The following is an 18473-nucleotide window of genomic DNA, read 5'->3' on the forward strand; positions in this document are numbered from 1 at the left end:
TGTGCTGGTGTCCAACTTTTAAGTGTTAATCACTTCATATTTCAGTTTCATGGTTGAAATGAAAAGGTCATTTACAAATGACAACATGCAATTTTAAACAGCAGACATTACATTTTATCACAAATTAGAAACAAGTAACGATAGATCTACATGCATTAGTTATGAGGGACAGAGTGGATATGCAGGAGTATGATGCATCATGAGGCTGACCTTGCACACCAGGAAAGAAAAAGTAAATGCATGTAATACAAGGCAAATATTATGTGGAAGAAGGCATGAACTAACTCTATGGCAGTTTTCGGTATTAAGGTATTCCCTCTGAACTTTATCGAGGAGTACTTTTCCTTTCCAGTTTCATGGCTTTGATGAAAGTTTCACATACGAGATGTGAATTTCACTTTCATTCAAAAATTATGCAGGGAATTGAATTTGATACCATGTTCTCTATTTGTAATGTGTTTTGGTAGGGCTTAATTGCAAAATTTTTGTGCTAAGGCTATGCTAATAGTATCCAAACCACATTTAATTTTTGTAGTGCTATAATAGTAGAGGGCAAAAAAAAAAAGAAAGAAAAAGTTTTTTGTTGTTGTTTTGACAAGAAGGAAGGAGATGGGGAATGGGCAACTTGTTTGCATTCAGCTTGGTCTAATAACAGAATACTTCCTTCTGTATACTCTGACCATCTCACTGGTGTGCCATTATCATTTCTATATATATATTATTACTGGATTGTCTTTCACCAGAACATGATATTCACTTGGCCAACATACACAAGTAGTGTAAGTGAGCTACTCAGAATGTTTATTGTCACTAAAATATCAGTGGTGTGGATGTGTTTACATTCATGAGTGTCAATCAGATTGAATTCACAAATTTTGAAGAAGAAAAAAAATGAAAATGTGAGACAATGTTGTGCCACTCAAAGAGCTGTGATTTGATAGCTAATGTAGAACTGCTTCCCTGTGATTGTCTCAATACTTACCTGTGCGTACAGTGTACATGCACTTTCCCCCAAATGAATAGGCAGTGAGCACCGTTTTCTTGATGGGAAACCTTGGGATTAAAGAAAAGAAAAAACACCCTTGTGTGCCCTGTCCTGGGTATGTGCCCAATATCTTGCTAGTGATCTAGCTTGTGATCTAGCGTGTTGCTGTTGGCACAGGCACCATTTGTGTGAAAGAGACCTCAGATGGCACAAATTGACACAACTAGTTGCAGTGACTCAGTGTGAGTCCCAATCTGATATCTAGGCATGATCATGTCCTGACGCAACAATAAGACATTTATGTGGAATAGTTGTTTGCAACTGCAAGGCCCTTTTCAGTTTGATGTCATCTCGAAGAAACCTATGATGTTAAGGTTGCATCTGACCTGAAGCACTATTTCCTGATGAGCAAGATATGTAATGTGTCCATATAAAAAGTAAATGAAAAGTAAAAAGAAGTTACAACTAGCAAATTTTTAAGAAGTCATTGAACATGCCATGGATGCCATTTTGTAATCTTTACTCTGAAATTTTGACATTGTTGTAGGGAACCACTGAAAATGGCTCTGATGAATGAGACTGTTCTGTTTTTAAAAAAAAAAGGAAAGGAAAGGAGAAGTTTACAAAAGAGCTTGCACTCTTGTGAAATGTTTTATGAGCGCATTCAATTTCAGCAAGAGCTAGCCAGCTTGGCATCGTGATAATGTACAAGGGGGCAAACAGGCAGTAGTTTGTTGTCTCCAAACTTTGAGTACTTCAAGCTTATTGGCTGCATGTGTTGCTGTCTGGGTGAACTTGTCGACCTCAACCAGATTGAGACGTTAATTATATCTTTGTAGGGGGGCTGGCATAGTTTCATGCCATTTCGGGCTCTATCTTTCTGTAATGATCAACTTCACAACATATCTCACCCCCTGAGCAGTCCAGGAGGAGCACTGTCATATGATGCTGAAGATTGGCAAAATGGACCAATGTTATGTCGCAATCAACCAGAGGCATTTTGTAGTATGTTGTCAGTCTGCCGAATATATCCAGACCTAGATACACAGTGGACATGATGACTTCGGAAAGCATCAATCAGATTGTCATCAAACTAAGTGCCAGAGTGAAGTGTGACAGGTCAATTAACCACTTACATTGTGGGGAAATAACAGCCCTAGTCGTAGGTTATAGGTCAAATTGAAATGCAGAAGCATTGTTGATATGCATTTATACTCAACTACTATTGGTTACACAGGGTACATGGATGTTATGGGACAAGGCAATTTACTAATTAGATTTGGAAGGAAAAAGCTGGTGTTCAATGTTTCTGCAGATACCAAAATTTAACTGTTTGTGAGAGATTTGTGATATTTTCCCATCATTTGTGGTACATGAGCCATTCACTGATTTTGTTGGGGAGGTATGTTGTACAGGTCAGGGTCAAAAGGTCATACTAAATATTAACATTTTTAAATAAGATTATAGGCCTAATATTTCCTGTATATGCAAGAAAAGATTTTCAAGTTCCTTCACACTTTCACAGTATTCAGACAAATTGTTTTAACTGTTTAAAAAAAAAGGTTGTTGAGATTTCATAAAGGTGAAGGCCAAAACTTAAAGGGGCATAGTCCCGGTAGTGTAGATGGCGCTGTTGATGATACTGCCGAAGATTACCGAAGTAGAGCTGTCATCAAGAGTAAAGTGCGTAGGTGTTGCTAAGTAACGTTGCCTTTGTTGTCTTCTCTGCGCATCGCGCAGTCTGTAGTAATGCCAGGGTGCGTGCATATGTGCTTCTTATTATGACATCACAAAAGAAGTTTGCTAAAGCTGTCATCCCCCTCAGCCGAATCATGAGCCGAAGTGTGATCGGACCACTGACTACAGAGAATCGGACTTCTTCGGACTCGGGAAAGTGGGCCAAAGCGTAAGCGCCAAAAGAAGTCGATAGCGTAGGTCTCTATAGGAAACTTGCGCCGTGCGCCCGCGTACGCATTTGACTAAAACACGGGGACCATGCACCTTTAAGACTTGTCAACTTATGAATAATAAATTGTATAATGTGTGATGTCATTAGAGTTGCTACATCAAATTCTACAGCTGTGACAATCATTAGCTGTCATATTTTGTGCAAAATATGGTGAATATCAGTGTCACAAATATCAACATGCTATATATTTTGCAGAGGAATATGGGTTGACCGTTTCCTTGACTGTTGAATGTTGCAAACTACTTTTTATTATCATGCACTGAAGCCGTAAGGGGCATACTTGGCTCTTCAGTAAACCTGTTCTTATGTATATTGGAGAAATGCCTATGGCGTTGTGATAAAACTTGCTTTAAATGCGCAGAACAGCAGTGAACATATGATTTTTAGTCACACATCCCAGGTGAGTTTAGAGGCTGAAATTCCAAATTTCAAGCAATGATTCAAAATGCACTTTGTAAAATTAAATCAGGTGAAACAGTGTAATGCAGCCAAATGAATTTGTGATATAATGTTTTGTGTTGCGTGTAGTATTACTGTTTCCATTCTCTTGATTGCCTGATGGAGTTGATTTATTGACTTGTGATTTTCCCTAGAGTAGAAGTTCAAGATGAGAGCTAACAGCTACAATCATTGCACCTCATTATGAAGCCATTATGAAGTGAATTATCTCTTCCACCACGTGTGCTATGATTTTCGAATGAAACAAGATCCCAGAGTGTACTACTAAGAATTTAAAAGTAGGTTGATGCCATAACATAGAGAAATTATTCCAATACCATCAAAACTTGAACAAAGAGCTTTTATTTACACACTCAAGCTTTACTTGTTCTTCATACTAAGTTTTATTGTTTTTTTTTTTGTGTACAGTGAAATGAGTCACAAATTAGCTTTAAAGATTATTAGATGCGCATTCCTGAAGAATGAGTGAAATTTTGCTCCATGCAAAGCACCTCGGGAGTGCCATGCTTCACTTAATGCAAAACATAAAAGACAGAACCCTCACAGCATTGCTTTCTGCATAACATGAATTTCTGTCTGCCTTTGCCCCTTTTTGTCTCTGCAGCTACTCAGCCTGCTGTGAGTTCTTACAACAGAATAACCTTCTTTCAATAATTCGAGCGCATGAGGCTCAGGATACTGGGTAAGTGGCAAGATGTCATCTCTCATTTTCCCTCCTTCCTTCCCCATTCCTGCCAAGTGAAAATTCTCCCTTGGCATGCATACAGGCCACGTACCGGCATGTACAGCAGACAGCAACTCTCCAATGCACAGCTAGTCTGCCTTCAAGGGAAAATATCCCGGCACTAGCTCCCCGTGTAGCCTAGCAAAGGTCTGTCTGTAATTGTCGGCCATTGTATCTTAAGGGCAGAGAAGAAGAGAAACAAGAAAAAGATTGTGCATATCAATTCTTTCATATTACTTTTGATGTGTTGAATATTTAACAGCTACTGTTTTGTGTTATGTCATATTGGATGATACAAATAGCTAAATCTGCTTAGGGAATTCATTAGTATTCCTGTCACTGAATGTGTATTGTGCAAGCTAGAAATATCTATTCATATGAATTTCATTCACATAATATGGTATATAGAATTCCACAGCTTGACCCCCCTGTCATAGTTTATGAAAATAGTCAATAAGTGTTGGTAGTTTAAGTGTGATTTATCTCTTTGGGTTCTCTTTTCCAGGCCTTGCTTATTCTTTATTTTTAAATTTGAAATAAGTATGTGTGGATTACATTACTTCCAATTATCTCCTGTGCACGATGTTTGTAATTCTATGTGATATGCAAGGTATTTAGGCTATCTTAGAAGTGATATCGCGTGACATGCCCCAAGTAGAATGGCACAGACAATTGCATGCATCTCTCACTCATAAGGATAATGAAATGTGTGTGTAAGGTTTATTTTATGTTGAGCACTTCAGGGAGTCGCATGTTTTCAGGACGTGTTGATATTTATCAAAATACTGTATATGCCATATATTTAGCGAGTCGAAGTTCTCGCGAATGGGGACTTCCTGACAATTTTGCGAGTAGTTCAATTCACGACCATGAAGCACAGTACTGACTAGAGAAATGTATGCGTACATGTCACATTCATGTTGGGATCAGAGTTGATATTTTCGCATGTTTTTAAATTCGCCAATAACACCCGACTTGTGAAAATGAAAGCCTTTGCGAAATACGGCATATTTGATACATCCAAAATTAGGTAGAAGGTGATGATTTAATTATGCCACAAATGTGTTGTTGGTTTGTAAACATGTTTTTTTAATATCTATATCCTTGTTTTCCTCATATCCTTCCTAAAAGGAAAAGTTACATCCTTAGCATCAAAATATATATTTTTTCTTAAATAGCAATAAGCAGTGAGGATCCTCCATGATATTGTATTTACATGTTTTATATTCTTGATTGCTAACTGCTGTGGAATGAGAATGACAGACATGCTTTACCTTGGCCAGGTTAGAGAAATAGAACATGGTAAGTTTAGTGCGTTTTAATACCGTTAAAATGTGCTATATCTCAAATTGTTAAAGATTTTGATTCTAATTGGTGATTTTAAAAAAAATTTTTTTTTTTTTGGTCATGCCGATCGAATAAGAAATGGCCAAACATGAAATACTGCAAAAACTGGCATTTGGTTAACTCTATATCACTCAAGATTGTTATCATATGACATCAAAACACTGAGGTAAGTGTGCCATCAAAGCAGACAACATTTTAGTCACACCTGACAGGCAGTTGGCAAATGGTTTCCATGGTAGTTGCACTAGGTGTCACTTGTAAAAAGTGTTAATGTCAATTCTAAAACTTCAGTCCGTATCTATACAACCTAGTCCATCATTCCGTTAAAGAAGGGAGGACCAAAACAGCCATGTTTCAGGGTGTGCGACCTTGATTGTCAACCAATTTGCATGATATTTTCTCCCCCTCTCCACGACAGGTATCGAATGTACAGAAAGAGTCCCGCAACAGGTTTCCCCTCACTCATCACCATCTTCTCAGCACCCAACTACTTGGATGTCTATAACAATAAAGGTAAAGGATAAAGATGCAAACGGGATTTAAATGGATAGGGGCCTACATGTTTCTACAACGGTACTCACAGTGAGTTGCTTTGCTGTAAATTGAGTGAGGTAATGTAATGTGTGTGTGTGTGTGTGTGTGTGTGTGTGTGTGTGTGTATGTGTGTGTGTGTGTGTGTGTGTGTGTGTGTGTGTGTGTGTGTGTGTGTGTGTGTGTGTATGTGGCCTCCTCAAAGAGAAATCAACCCAAATCTGGTTCATCCTCCAAAACAACAGTATGCATATATTATTCTGTGAATGGATATGTCCCTCTCTTTGCTGGCTTGCAAGTCACATGCAGTGAATTGAAGAGATTATGAAGACGCACCATATTTTGAGTCCACAACTCTGCAGTATATGTCATTATGTTAAAACCCCACCTCATCCCAAACCAGTGAAAGCATTATACTTACACACACAGACACAATTAGCTTTAAAGTGTGATCGAAAATGGGTCACCCATGAGGATCAGTTTGACCAAGTCAAGAGCCCTTTCAGATTATCAAGGAAATTGTTTGTAAATGTGTTGATTTGACATGCGTAATGCTAATTAAGTAACCACAAGTGTAAAAGCAAACATGTCTCACTTTTCTCCCAAAGACATTTCTTTACTCATTTTGGCCAGTTGTGGCCTGAGGGTGTCATATAATCTAGATTTGCGCGATTTTAGGTCCATATTCTGCAGTCTGAACAGTTTGACCTGTAAAACATTACACATGATTGTGGTGGTTTAGCACGGCTTGACCTCATACTTGATGCTGTCAAGGCTTGGGCATGTTGTATGCATACATATTCTTGCATGCAAGTATATGGAACTTCAGGTTTCAGAGTAACAGGTCATGTAGTTTCTGTTACATGTATTATCATATTTGAAAAGTACTCGCAGTTACCTGTCAGGGAGGAGGACTTTTAAGTGTCCAAACGCTTTACATCTCTATTAGTATTTAGGGGCACATTTCAGAAAGGTGATTGCAATCTGGTTCTTCTGCAAGTGTGAAAGCCATACTAAGTTGTGTCATAGTGACACATAGGCATGAAATCCAAGCTGACATCCTTCCCTTCTCACCCCTACCCAACCCCAACCCCCTTCGATGCCCGTAGGGACTTAGTTGCTGGACAGGTGCAGTCTTGTTACCCTGGGATGGTATAGGTGTTGTCAATGAAGGGATCATGTTTGGGTCATATGAAACCAGGATATCTGATGACAGAAATCCTCATGTGAAGCACACACCGCAAGTATCTGGAAGAACTGTATATCCCCTCACCACGACCCCCCCCCCCTCCCTCCATCACTGCCGCCACTACCACCACCATCGTGTTTCCCTCTTTGTTCAGAGATATCCAGCATGGATTAATACAGTGTACCCTTAGAGAGAAGTGGAGTTTTCAGCTACAAATTCCTACTGTTGTTGCAATGGTAGTAAATGTTTCTATAGAGATACAACTCTCCCAGCTAAGCGCAGCATGCACGCGTTGCCGTAGAAATGCAAGGGGGCCGACTATGGCAGCCGGAAGTGACTAAGCAGTCACGCTGAGGCGACCACATCAGAGGTGACTAACATATTACATCACAATTAGCTTTACGTCCTACCAAACAAATGCGGAGCAACTTTATATCTTTTTTTTCCCCCCTTCTTCATCATTCATGTACCATTCTGCCGATGATTCGGCAGACTCCTCTCAGGCAAAACTGCATTAGGTAACGTTTGTCAGGCTCTGTTGACTGTGTGGATGACGGAAATGTCATCAGTACATTTGCACATGTAGCCAAGTGTCGATCCCCAGCTTCATTCAAAAGACATGAAGAGGGTGAGAGATGCAGCCAACACGTGTCCACATCTTTGCTACTTTAAATCTATAGTTAGCTGAAAGGGAACTGCTCAATTCTCTTTAGCCCACAACTTAAGTTTTGAAGCTATGCAAGATTAATACAAGTGAAATATTGCTTCTAGGGATAGTTTGATATGTTTACACTAGGATTTTATGTCATTCCCAGAGTCTTTCAGTCATTGATTTTTCAGGATTATCGAAGCAGGAAATAAACATATAAGATGAAACCTACCAGCCAATTCTTAGTCAGAATGACTGAAATGATGGCATGACATTGAGCTAGCTCCCTTTGTTGGTAATCAAAAATGTTGAGATGTGTCTTGTGCCTACATTGCAAATCTAAGTGAATTCAAAAGGTCAGTAATTGAACTGCAAGCATTACATTTTAATGAATAAAACATCCCGCGTTTTTCATGGCAAATATAATTTTTTGGTAAGTTTGATTGGGCTTATTATGAGAATTGTAGAACTTTGTATTGCAGCTAGTACACTAGTCCTAAGAAAAAAAGCGTATAGTTAATGCACCTGTTATTGCTCTGTAATAATTAATTACAGCTGTGCTGTGCATTATTCACTTTTTCTCCATGGATGACAATCCTATCATCTCCAATGAGATTTTGTTATATTTTCTAAATCTTTGATTATACGCTGTATTTAAGAGCTTACTTAAAGGAAGCATTGTTTGTCCAAATCGTTTAGTATGCTGTAGTATATGCAAGGAGCTGTCAAAGTCATATCTAGACGTTGTGGCTGCTGGAACGCTGGAGTGGCAGCTGTGCGTTTCACTGAAATCTTGACGAGTGTGGAGAGTTTTAAGGGGAGGGAAGGGGAGATGGGAAAGAAGGGGAGGGTGTGGTGTATATAATGTGTGAATGATGATTGATGGGAGATTGTTGTAGGTATGGACAAAATACAGAAAAATGCACCAGAGATACTCTCAGAAGTGACTAATATTTCATCAATTTTTGCCATTCTTCATACGCTGAGAAAGACAGTGTATAATTCTCATTTTGGATAATTCTCATTTTGGATAACGTCATGTGTTGATGTAAAGATGTTTGACTATATATATCATTTCATGGCTGTGATCTGGCACTCAGTTTGACCATGCTATTGACTTTCAACAGTTTCAAATGATTGTTCAATCCGGTACTGTTGATGACAAATTTGTTTCTCCAAAGAAATGCAACATTGTATGCCAATCAAATGAGTCAAATTGTACCCTTCACTGAATAGATACTCCTTAAGGGCCTGTTAGTTTTGACTAATCTTTGATGAAAACTACTCCAGTTATTCAGTCTATCTCAAGCGATTTGCTCCAGCAATAAGTGTCTACCCTTAAAGTGAGTTTGTCTGCGTTCAACCCTAATGAAGGTCAAGGGTTATGAAGACAAGAGATTTGCTGTATTTCCACACATTCCCTCATGACATTATACATGCAATGTAAACCAGCAATTCTGAATTGCAACCCACCCCCCCGTAAAATACGGATGTTGATGTTGACATATTTCATATTTTCAGAAATGGTAAACCTGCAATGCTGAGTGACAGGCATTTAAAACAGTCATACATAGTGCTCTATAAAATTAATGAAATGAACATGTCAACTTTTGTTATGCATGCTTGTTGAAAAAAATTCAGTGACTTTCTTGAGGCCTATCAACTGGGGAAAAATGTAAGCATACCAGAGGCATCTAAATTCATAATGTTGATGTTTATTTTTAAGTTATAACCTAACTACTCTCAGGATTTCTTGCGTTTGAGTTGGGGATACTTCGTAAGGAGAGTGTTTGGTCTGTTTCAGCTTTTCAACTCCATATTTCCTGTCTGCGTAATTAGTGGTGTGCTTTCCTGTTCATTTTTGCAGCTGCAGTACTGAAGTACGAGAACAATGTCATGAACATCAGGCAGTTCAACTGCTCACCTCACCCCTACTGGCTGCCCAACTTCATGGATGTCTTTACGTGGTCGTTACCATTTGTTGGTGAAAAGGGTAAGTTTTAGTGTGTTCATATTTATTTCATTGTTGCAGTTTAATATTCTTGAAGGGGGGGGGGTGATATATTGCAGTAATGGTAAGGTCAATATCAGGACAGGCGTATTTCTTTGTTTTATGTTTGTTTTTAGCATTCTTGTCCTAAATGTTTCATCTTCATTTTCACAGAAACTGGGGGGGGGGGGGGGGGAGGGGTATGTACTAACGGTATAACATTGGGGCTAGGAGTAGGAGGGTAGAATATGGGTTTTCATTGGCAAGTTTTAATTCTCTTACTTTTTGACCTCTGCTGCAAAAAGGAAACTGTTATGTATTAAGGCAAATTTACTCTCTCGAACATACTTGAAGGATATTGGTCAGTGCAGAGAAGACAAGACTGTAATGGTGAAAGATTATACCCCATATAGTAAATACTTATATTGCATGTCAGCATACAAAATGAAAATTGACTGCCCCAGTCCATAGTGGCTCAACTCTATTGTAATAATTAACTCTTACATCATTAGGGGCATACAATTTTTTGTATATTGTATGCCTCTGCCCCCGCAGGGTGCCTTGGGTACTATTCTTATTTGTTTTTATTTTTGTTTTTGTTTTGCCTTTTCTTATGTATCTGTCCATCTTTTTATATGAGTGCTTCTTATTTATCATGAATGTGGATCCCATATGCATGTAATCATAATATTTATCTTGTATGTGTACACTCTACAGTCACAGAGATGCTGGTGTCAATTCTGAACATTTGCTCAGACGATGAGCTCCTCTCTGAGGGAGACGACACATTTGAAGGTAGGCACCGTAGAACCCCGTACCCCACGTGGAATGTTGGTGTCGCATGATGGATCTTCCCTCCCCACCACCACATGAATGTTGATTGCCCCATACTTCCAGTAACCACCTCCACTCCTACATCTACCCCCCTCGCTGCCACCAACTCCACTGCCAGCTAGCATCACTTCCACCATTCCCCCCACCACACCCTACATTGTTTTACGCACTCTCCACCCTACCACCACTGGTTATCATTTCTTGGTCCCTGATATCCTGCCACCTGTGCAGAGTTATGTGGTTTGACACAAGGCCATGACATGGAGCACTTACACTCTACTTTTATTTTTTGTTCTATTTGAGATGGAAACATCTCTTGAAGTGAATAGGAGGTGCAACTGCTATATGTCGGTTTGGGCTTGGGATTGACATTGTGGCTCAACCATCGCTTGATGTGCCTTAGGGCCAGAAGTGAACACAAAATGGATCTTTGAAGAAGAAAACAGAGAGATGCATGCCATGTTTTGAATTTCAGTAATTGTGATCTTACCAAGTAAACAGTCAAATCAATCTGTAGTTGTCACTTATGAGACACATTAGTTATCTGCTAAAGATATGTTTGAAACTCCCCTGTTAGTTAAGCCCAGACAGATCTTTCCTCTGTGCTATATCTGACCAAGCCGAGTGTCCCCTTTCTACTGTCCTTCCTAGAACATCCTTATTTTTCATTTTCCTTTGATGGGGAATTTCCCTGTCATTCCATTCACAGAGTGCGAGCTATGAGATGGAAAATGTAGAGGAATTATTGCCGGAATTGGAAGTCAGATGTTGATATCTAGCTTAAAACCATTGCCAGCCTCTTTGCCGAACACATAATGCGATCTCTCCGTGGCATTATTGTCAGCCACTGTATCGGCAAACGACTTTCACAAAACAGGTGGCTGATAAATTGAGTCGGGCTGCATGTTGCTGCAGTCATCAATCACTGGATTGGCCAGATCCCACAGTTAGTCACGCTACAGAGCATCATTTGTACCAGTAGAATCCATTTGTCTCTATCCACAGAGTAGCTCTTGAGCTCTTACACTTTTTTTTTGTAAACAAAAAAGGGAATCCAGTCATTTGGCCTTGGACGGAGCAATCCTTAAATGGCGTGGTAAATGCAAGCGTTATTAGCGCTGTGTATGAGATTAAGGAATTCATTAACACTTCACTCTGGCTTCATGTTGTCAGACGTCCTCTGTTAATCCTATGCTACTTAGAGGCTCAACTTCGGAACTATCCTTTTCGGCAGGCTGCCAAATGAGTGGAATTTAAGCATCCATTTTTTCCCCTTTTACTGACAATATGTGCCCTTCACAGTTCTTTTCACAGCGGATAAATGTGGAATGTCTGTGAATGGATGTTTCATCATGAGAATTATATGTAATTGTGTGGGAAAGTTTGTTTACTTCCGAGCTGGATGTAGATTGATTGCAGTTTCAAGATATCAACTGACATGAAATGTTTGTCAGTAGATAATTGATGATGCTTGGCGAAGAGAAAATTCCACAGTGCAGGTGGATTTGATGTGGTTTGTGGTCAGGATTTTAGTCATACTTGTCAAGTATCATGTCAGATAATGGCAATGAGCATTAATTTTTGAATGGATGTAAATATTTATATTGAAAAACTGCATTCAGGCAGGTGATGGGGCAAAGTTGTGCATCCATTTCATAAAAGTTTCACTCTTTAAATAATGTATGGTTTTAAGTATCTAATTTTGATGTCGAACATAAATTCCCTAAATGAGAACCAGCACTGTACATCACGTCAAAATTTATGTCAAAAGCAGTGAAAGTTCAAATACTATATTAAATGTTTAGCTGCATTTTGCAGTGGCAGGTAAACAATGAGTTAAGTGTGAACTCACCCCCACCCCCATGGTCAGATGGTTACTGACTTTTGCAGGTCATCAATTTTTTTGTTAGCATTTGGAAGCACAGAAAAGTAAGGAAGGGGAATACATATGTGATTAGGCGTTTGAGGAGGAAAATATTGGGGCCATTATAGTATTTCTGGTCTGCAAAGGGGGTTATGCAATTCCACATGAATTTCCTTGCATGCAAACTCACAAAGCTTATCGCTACCTCTGATGAGAGAGAGAGCAGACAGAGGCACCAGTCTGCTTTGCTTCGCTCGTGTGTGTTGGTTTCTGAGAATTAAAGTGGATTCCAGCCTGTTGTGATCCCCTGCATAGGAAGTGAATGATGAATACCTCGAGGTACACTTGTCGTCGTCCAATTAGTTAATGTTGGGACTTCTTGTGGATAAATGATGGGGGGGGGGGGGGGGGTGTCCCGTAGAGGGGGTGATTTCTTCTATAATTCATGATGAGACTTCATCACATGAGCTCATTATTATTAGCACTCGATGGTGATGTAGAGGAACTTGGTCACAATTAGATTGTCTTTGTATTTCTTGCTGTTGATGTAGTGGATGCCATATCCATGCAGATTGAATCTGTTAAGTGTCTAAGAATATCTTCATTTGTTTTCAGCAAGGACATCTATTGCTTCATCTAATAAGAATGAGAATAAGAATAATGATAATGATGATGATGTTAGTAATAATAATAATGATAATAATAATAATAATAATAATAATAATAATAATAATAATAATTACTATAATGATAATAAAGATAATGATAATAATGATGATAATAATGATGATGATATTAATATCGTAATAAAAATGATAAGAATAAGAATAATTTTTTCCTGAACTATATCCCGAGAACAGAGAAAGTCCTGAACAGTTTACACAGGTGAAATAAGGCAAGACCCGATAATTTTCATGATCTGATGATTTCTGTGTACACAAGCACTTCCCTGCTGTCAAAATCATATTTTGAAACCTGGTTTGGGAAATGATAGTATCTACAATGTAGATTTTCTGTCATTCGGTCTGGCTTTGCCAATAACTTTGTGCTCCTACCACCTGTTGATGTATCCCTGAAGGAGCCCTCGCTGTTCCTTCATCATATCTGCCTTCACTTGGCACTTTGTGGCAGCAGCATCTCACGGACTTGGTGACAAAACACCAGGCCCCTCGTTGATGATGGAACAGCAGCTTTGCTTGCATCAGAGTAGAAAACAATGAAGCAAAGAAAAGGATGCGTAATGATAATTGACAGATAGATTTGCCCCAAAATATCGAGGCACAGGTGAAGGAGAGGTCATGGTTAGGGAGTCATAAGATTAAAGGAATATCGTGTATGCATGATCTTGTGCATGCAGCAGCTGCATAATGTCCAAGATTTGCAGTGTCCCCATCTGTAGTCCTGCTAAAAGAAGAAAAGAAAGACAAAAAACAACAGTAACAACCCAAAATAAAAGGTGTGTTTGCGCAAAGAAGATGCAATTATTTTTATTTTTTTTCTACGCACAAATGAAATGCTGTGGTAAAACATGTTTGGTGATATGTCAAGTAAATGCGTGAGCCGCCTTGAACATAATAAACTGCGAGGAGCAAGCGATACATCACTGGCTCCATGCATGTCATTGTATGTGCAGCATTCAGACACGGGACATGACTGTGTTGCATGTTTCATATTAAAGGAGTACACATTGTAGTCAGACAGTTGGGGCACGCGACATGTGTTGTACCTATGAAGAGCTCTTCTTCATTGATTAGTCCCTTTGCTCGTGGAGGTCCCAATGTCTCGGCTCATGGCCACTGCATTGAATTTGGTTAGGAAGGGATGTGTGTTAGTCTCTGTCTTATTAATATGTTTCTCTCCTCATATGCCTCTTCTCTCTTCTCCGTCAATCCATGTATCTGTGTGACACCCCCCCCCCCCCCCATAACTTCATCTCTCCAACTCTGCTTATGTGGACCATCTGAAATCTGATTTCTTTGGGAAAGAAGGAAAGGCATTGTATTCAACATTATGAGACACAAGACAGTTCATACAAGAATCATATTCCATGGTAATTTGTGATGTTACTTATCTGTTTGACAGTGTAGGTGAGAAAATTAATGCAGGAAGCTATATTTTACATCTACAATTTTGTAGCTATCATTTGTATGTAAAATTTTGTATTCTGTTAGTGAATGTAGACTCCTGGAAGCTCATGCAGTCAAGAAAAAAAAAACATCCCCTCAAAAATAAACAACAAAACTTGGACTGTTCGATGAACTACCATAGTCACATGAAATTCAGAATGGATACAGTTGTAGGAAGATCGTGATGGTGTGGCTGTGCAAAGAGTGAAATATTAGGTTGACTATGACCTTTTTCATATTTGCATATGTAGAAGCACCTATCTCTCATAGCTGATGGTCTCATTGTATAACAGACAATATACTTAATATGTGCATATTACTAGAGTTTCTATTGTGTGTATGTGTGTTTGTTTGTGTGTCTGGGTGTATGCGTTTTCTACTATGCTTATGTGTACACTAGAAGTACTCAGAGTTTGAGCCAGATTGCGAGATGATACTTAAGCCTGTTTTCTTGCCAGTAACCACTAACAGTTTAGTTTGGTGGGGGGGGGGGGGGGGGGGGGGGGGGGGGGGGGGGAGGGAGGTGTGCTGTGATAGTGTTTATTTTGTCTATTTGATTTTCCATGAACTCCAAATTCATCCTTAGCCATCAAAGAAATGCATTACATATACGAAATGAATTAAACTATATTTTCCCATAACATAAATCAGGCACTTTACAACTACTGGTTGATAATTACAATGATTTTCATTTTGTTGAATATAAAGCCAGGTGGCCATAGATTTGCACATGTTTGCATCTCACTACATTGTACACATAGCTGTGTGTGTGTACGTTATCATTTGTTTCATTTTGAATGCCCAATTTGACTGCGTATGTGCCATGTGGTTAGAAATGACAACTTTGAAATCATGTTTCCCCCCGTTGGATATTATATGCCACTCCTATAATTTGTAATGTTATGAATGTTTGCGTATTTTTGACCATGTGTGAATGTCCTACCTCGAGATGAAATAATACTGATTTGTCATGTTTCTCCATCTGAACATGTTTGCCTTACCTTTCTCTTCCCGTTTCCCTTCCATTTTTGTCGACTCCTATTCCTTCTTCAAACCTCTTATCGCATGGGTCGTCCTACTCTTGTCCGCCTCCCTGTCTGTTTTTCACATGAATTGGCCAAATTGAATGAATTAATCCCAATATTGGTTAAAAAATTTTGGCACTTAATTGAATTGGACTGATACTCCTCTTAAATTGGAAACTGATGGCAAATGCTGTCCCGAAACTCACTCTTCAATTACAATTCAATATTGCTTCGATATAATTCACTTTATTTTTGGAATTTCACCGAAAATTATCATGCTTCACCTTCAAAATATTTGGTACCCTGGAATCCAACGTGATGTGATCTCAAAATCATTTATCATTAAAAAAAAAAAAAAAAAAAAAAAATATATATATATATGATAAATAAATGATAAAAACCAAATGTTGGAGAGTAGGTTTATACAAGGAATCACAAACACACAACACTCCAGTATTACAAAGAAATGGTAAGTGGAAGAGATTACGAACTATTTTGTTGCCTAACCTTACAGCAGTGTGTTTGACAAATTGCCTTTGCCCATATAATTCCTGCACCTCACAGTGCCTCAACTCTGATGTGTCACTATACAATAACTATGTATCTTTCTTAACACCCTACTAACAGTGTGATGGGTTTATTGCAAATGATAGGGCATTTAAAGCTGATACTCTTTTTTTTTTTTAGTAGTGTGGGAGACACCTGTGTGTTATCCATATGTAATTCAGTATCCAACTGTATTTAGATTTTGTTTTTATATAAAGATTAGAATATCCAAATCCTTTCTGGTGGACACTTTCATTTGAGGCAAGGAAAGTGCCATATACAGTCCCCAAGTATTTTGTATATTAAAACAGTCCATGATATTTCCTGAGAGGGACAGGGTGATATTAGTTCCGAAAATGTGTACAAATTGAGTCTGCCTCTTAGAGCTACGTGTGTTAGATTTTAAAAGAAAACAATGCCCCCCCCCCCCCTCCAAAAAAAAAAAAAAAAAAAAAAAGGGGTGGAGATATGTTCAATTTTTCTCACAATTCTTAGAGGAAGGGAAATCTAGGCATCTCAATAGTTTGCTGGATCTGTGAAATATAGTTAATGTTGGCCAAATTATGTCCAAGCCCCTTTGTATCTGCCTCCTTGTATTATGTGTAAGCACTGAATTTGAAATGATAAATTGGCATCTGCTATGTGTCTTCTTTAACCCCCTCCCATCCAGTTCTTTGCAAGATGCCTCAGTTTGTAATTGGGTAATTGCTTGTGACTACCCTTACATGGGCCCCTGTACCAGAGTACCAGAGTATCGCAAAGCATACAGTTATATTTGTTTCATTCCTCTCTTTTGACTGGGCTCAAGTTGCATCAAGGAGATTTCACTCAAAGTTTACCGGGATTTTATTCACTAAGTGGATTTACTATTTCATGAGAAGCATTCAAGAGAATTCAAGCCCTAGAGGGGATTTTTTGCCTCAATTGCTTTGTCAAAAGCAGTCATTCAGCCATTCTGTCAAGCAGATTTATCAAGCAGGTTTATCAGTTTGGAAATATTTTGCTGAATTATGAATTATTTTGCTGACTTGATAAGTTTGTACACAAGTATGTTAATGTAGACATCAGATTCCAGCCCATACTGGTATAACAGATGATGTACGGGTGAGGTCAGCTTGTCTGCACTTCAGTGATTCAGCTCATTTATACAAATGATGTTCCGATCTCAAGAAGAATATAGCAGTTCAAAATCTAGCGCAGATAATATACATTTGTGTTTTGATTATATCTTTGTATTTTAATTGTATCATTGTATTTGTAAACTGTTAATATGTGTGGGTTTTTTTCTCACAATAATGTAACAGATTAATACCAAGGAAAGAAGAAAAAAGGGCCTTCACTTCCTTGCATCAAAGGCATTCGTGTAATACGTTTCCTGTCTGTCACTTCTAATTCTCTTTGAAACATTCTCAGCAATGATTTGCCATCTTATTGATAGCGGCAGTGTTGCCTTCTCTGATTTCTAAAAAACATCCAGCTTTAAATTTGTCAATAGTTTCTCCTGAATGAATCACTTTGATTTCCTCTACCAGTGTCGGCTTTTATAAATGCTAAGTCAGTCTTAACAAGGGGTGCAGGTTGGTTGGGGCACCACAAATTACCTTGCAAACAAGTTGAAAACTCACCAAGGAGTGATCAGATACATGGAGAAGGCTGCCACTAATTTGGCTTGCAGGGAGGCATCAGGCTGTAAGAAAGATGGGGAGATTTTTGGCCCTTCATGCTAGTTAACATCAGAGGTGCCTCCACATTTGAGTTCTCTTTCAAACTTGCTCCTCACATACATCTCAATTCAAAGGCTGAACATTGGAAAGCTAGCTCTGTCCTTTATAGGAAAGATGAAGCTAATCCTTTTAGTGTGTGTTTTTGTTTGTTTGTTTTGCTCTCATAAAGTCATGTGCTGTGCGATTAACATTGTTTTTGGATGTGTCAGATTTCAAGTACTAATTTTGTGTGTTCAAATTAATACCTGAAGTGATTTCCTGCAACCTGCAAAGACTTGTCGGTTGCTGTGCCTCTTATTGTGTTTGTGCCTCTCGTGGTTTGTGGTGTGCCCAACCAAGTGATGAGTATGTATCAGTCTTGTGCCAAAATGAGTTAATGTTCTCCACTGGATGTCACAAAATTAAACTGTCCATGTGTTTTTGACTGCCATCTTGCCAGGTATAAATGCCTCAGGTGGGATTGTTAGTCAAGTGATGATCAAGCGACTGATGTTCATGTCTCAGTTTTGTA

At 38.7% G+C, this 18473-nt stretch overlaps 1 protein-coding gene across 3 annotated transcripts in view; it reads left to right on the plus strand.

Moving 5' to 3' along the window:
- Positions 1–18473, plus strand: part of LOC139736904 (protein phosphatase 3 catalytic subunit alpha-like) — a 99922-nt gene that overhangs the window by 56002 nt on the left and 25447 nt on the right. For all 3 annotated transcript variants that reach the window (XM_071647577.1, XM_071647578.1, XM_071647580.1), the window contains exons 7-10: positions 4018–4095; positions 5903–5997; positions 9721–9846; positions 10561–10638. In XM_071647577.1, the coding sequence (XP_071503678.1) occupies positions 4018–4095; positions 5903–5997; positions 9721–9846; positions 10561–10638 (377 nt within the window). The remainder of the gene's footprint in view (positions 1–4017; positions 4096–5902; positions 5998–9720; positions 9847–10560; positions 10639–18473) is intronic.

Source organism: Diadema antillarum, unplaced genomic scaffold (assembly GCF_040938485.1).
Source record: "Diadema antillarum isolate AM-2024a unplaced genomic scaffold, OU_Dant_1.0 seq00000674_RagTag, whole genome shotgun sequence".
NCBI lineage: Eukaryota > Metazoa > Echinodermata > Echinoidea > Diadematoida > Diadematidae > Diadema > Diadema antillarum.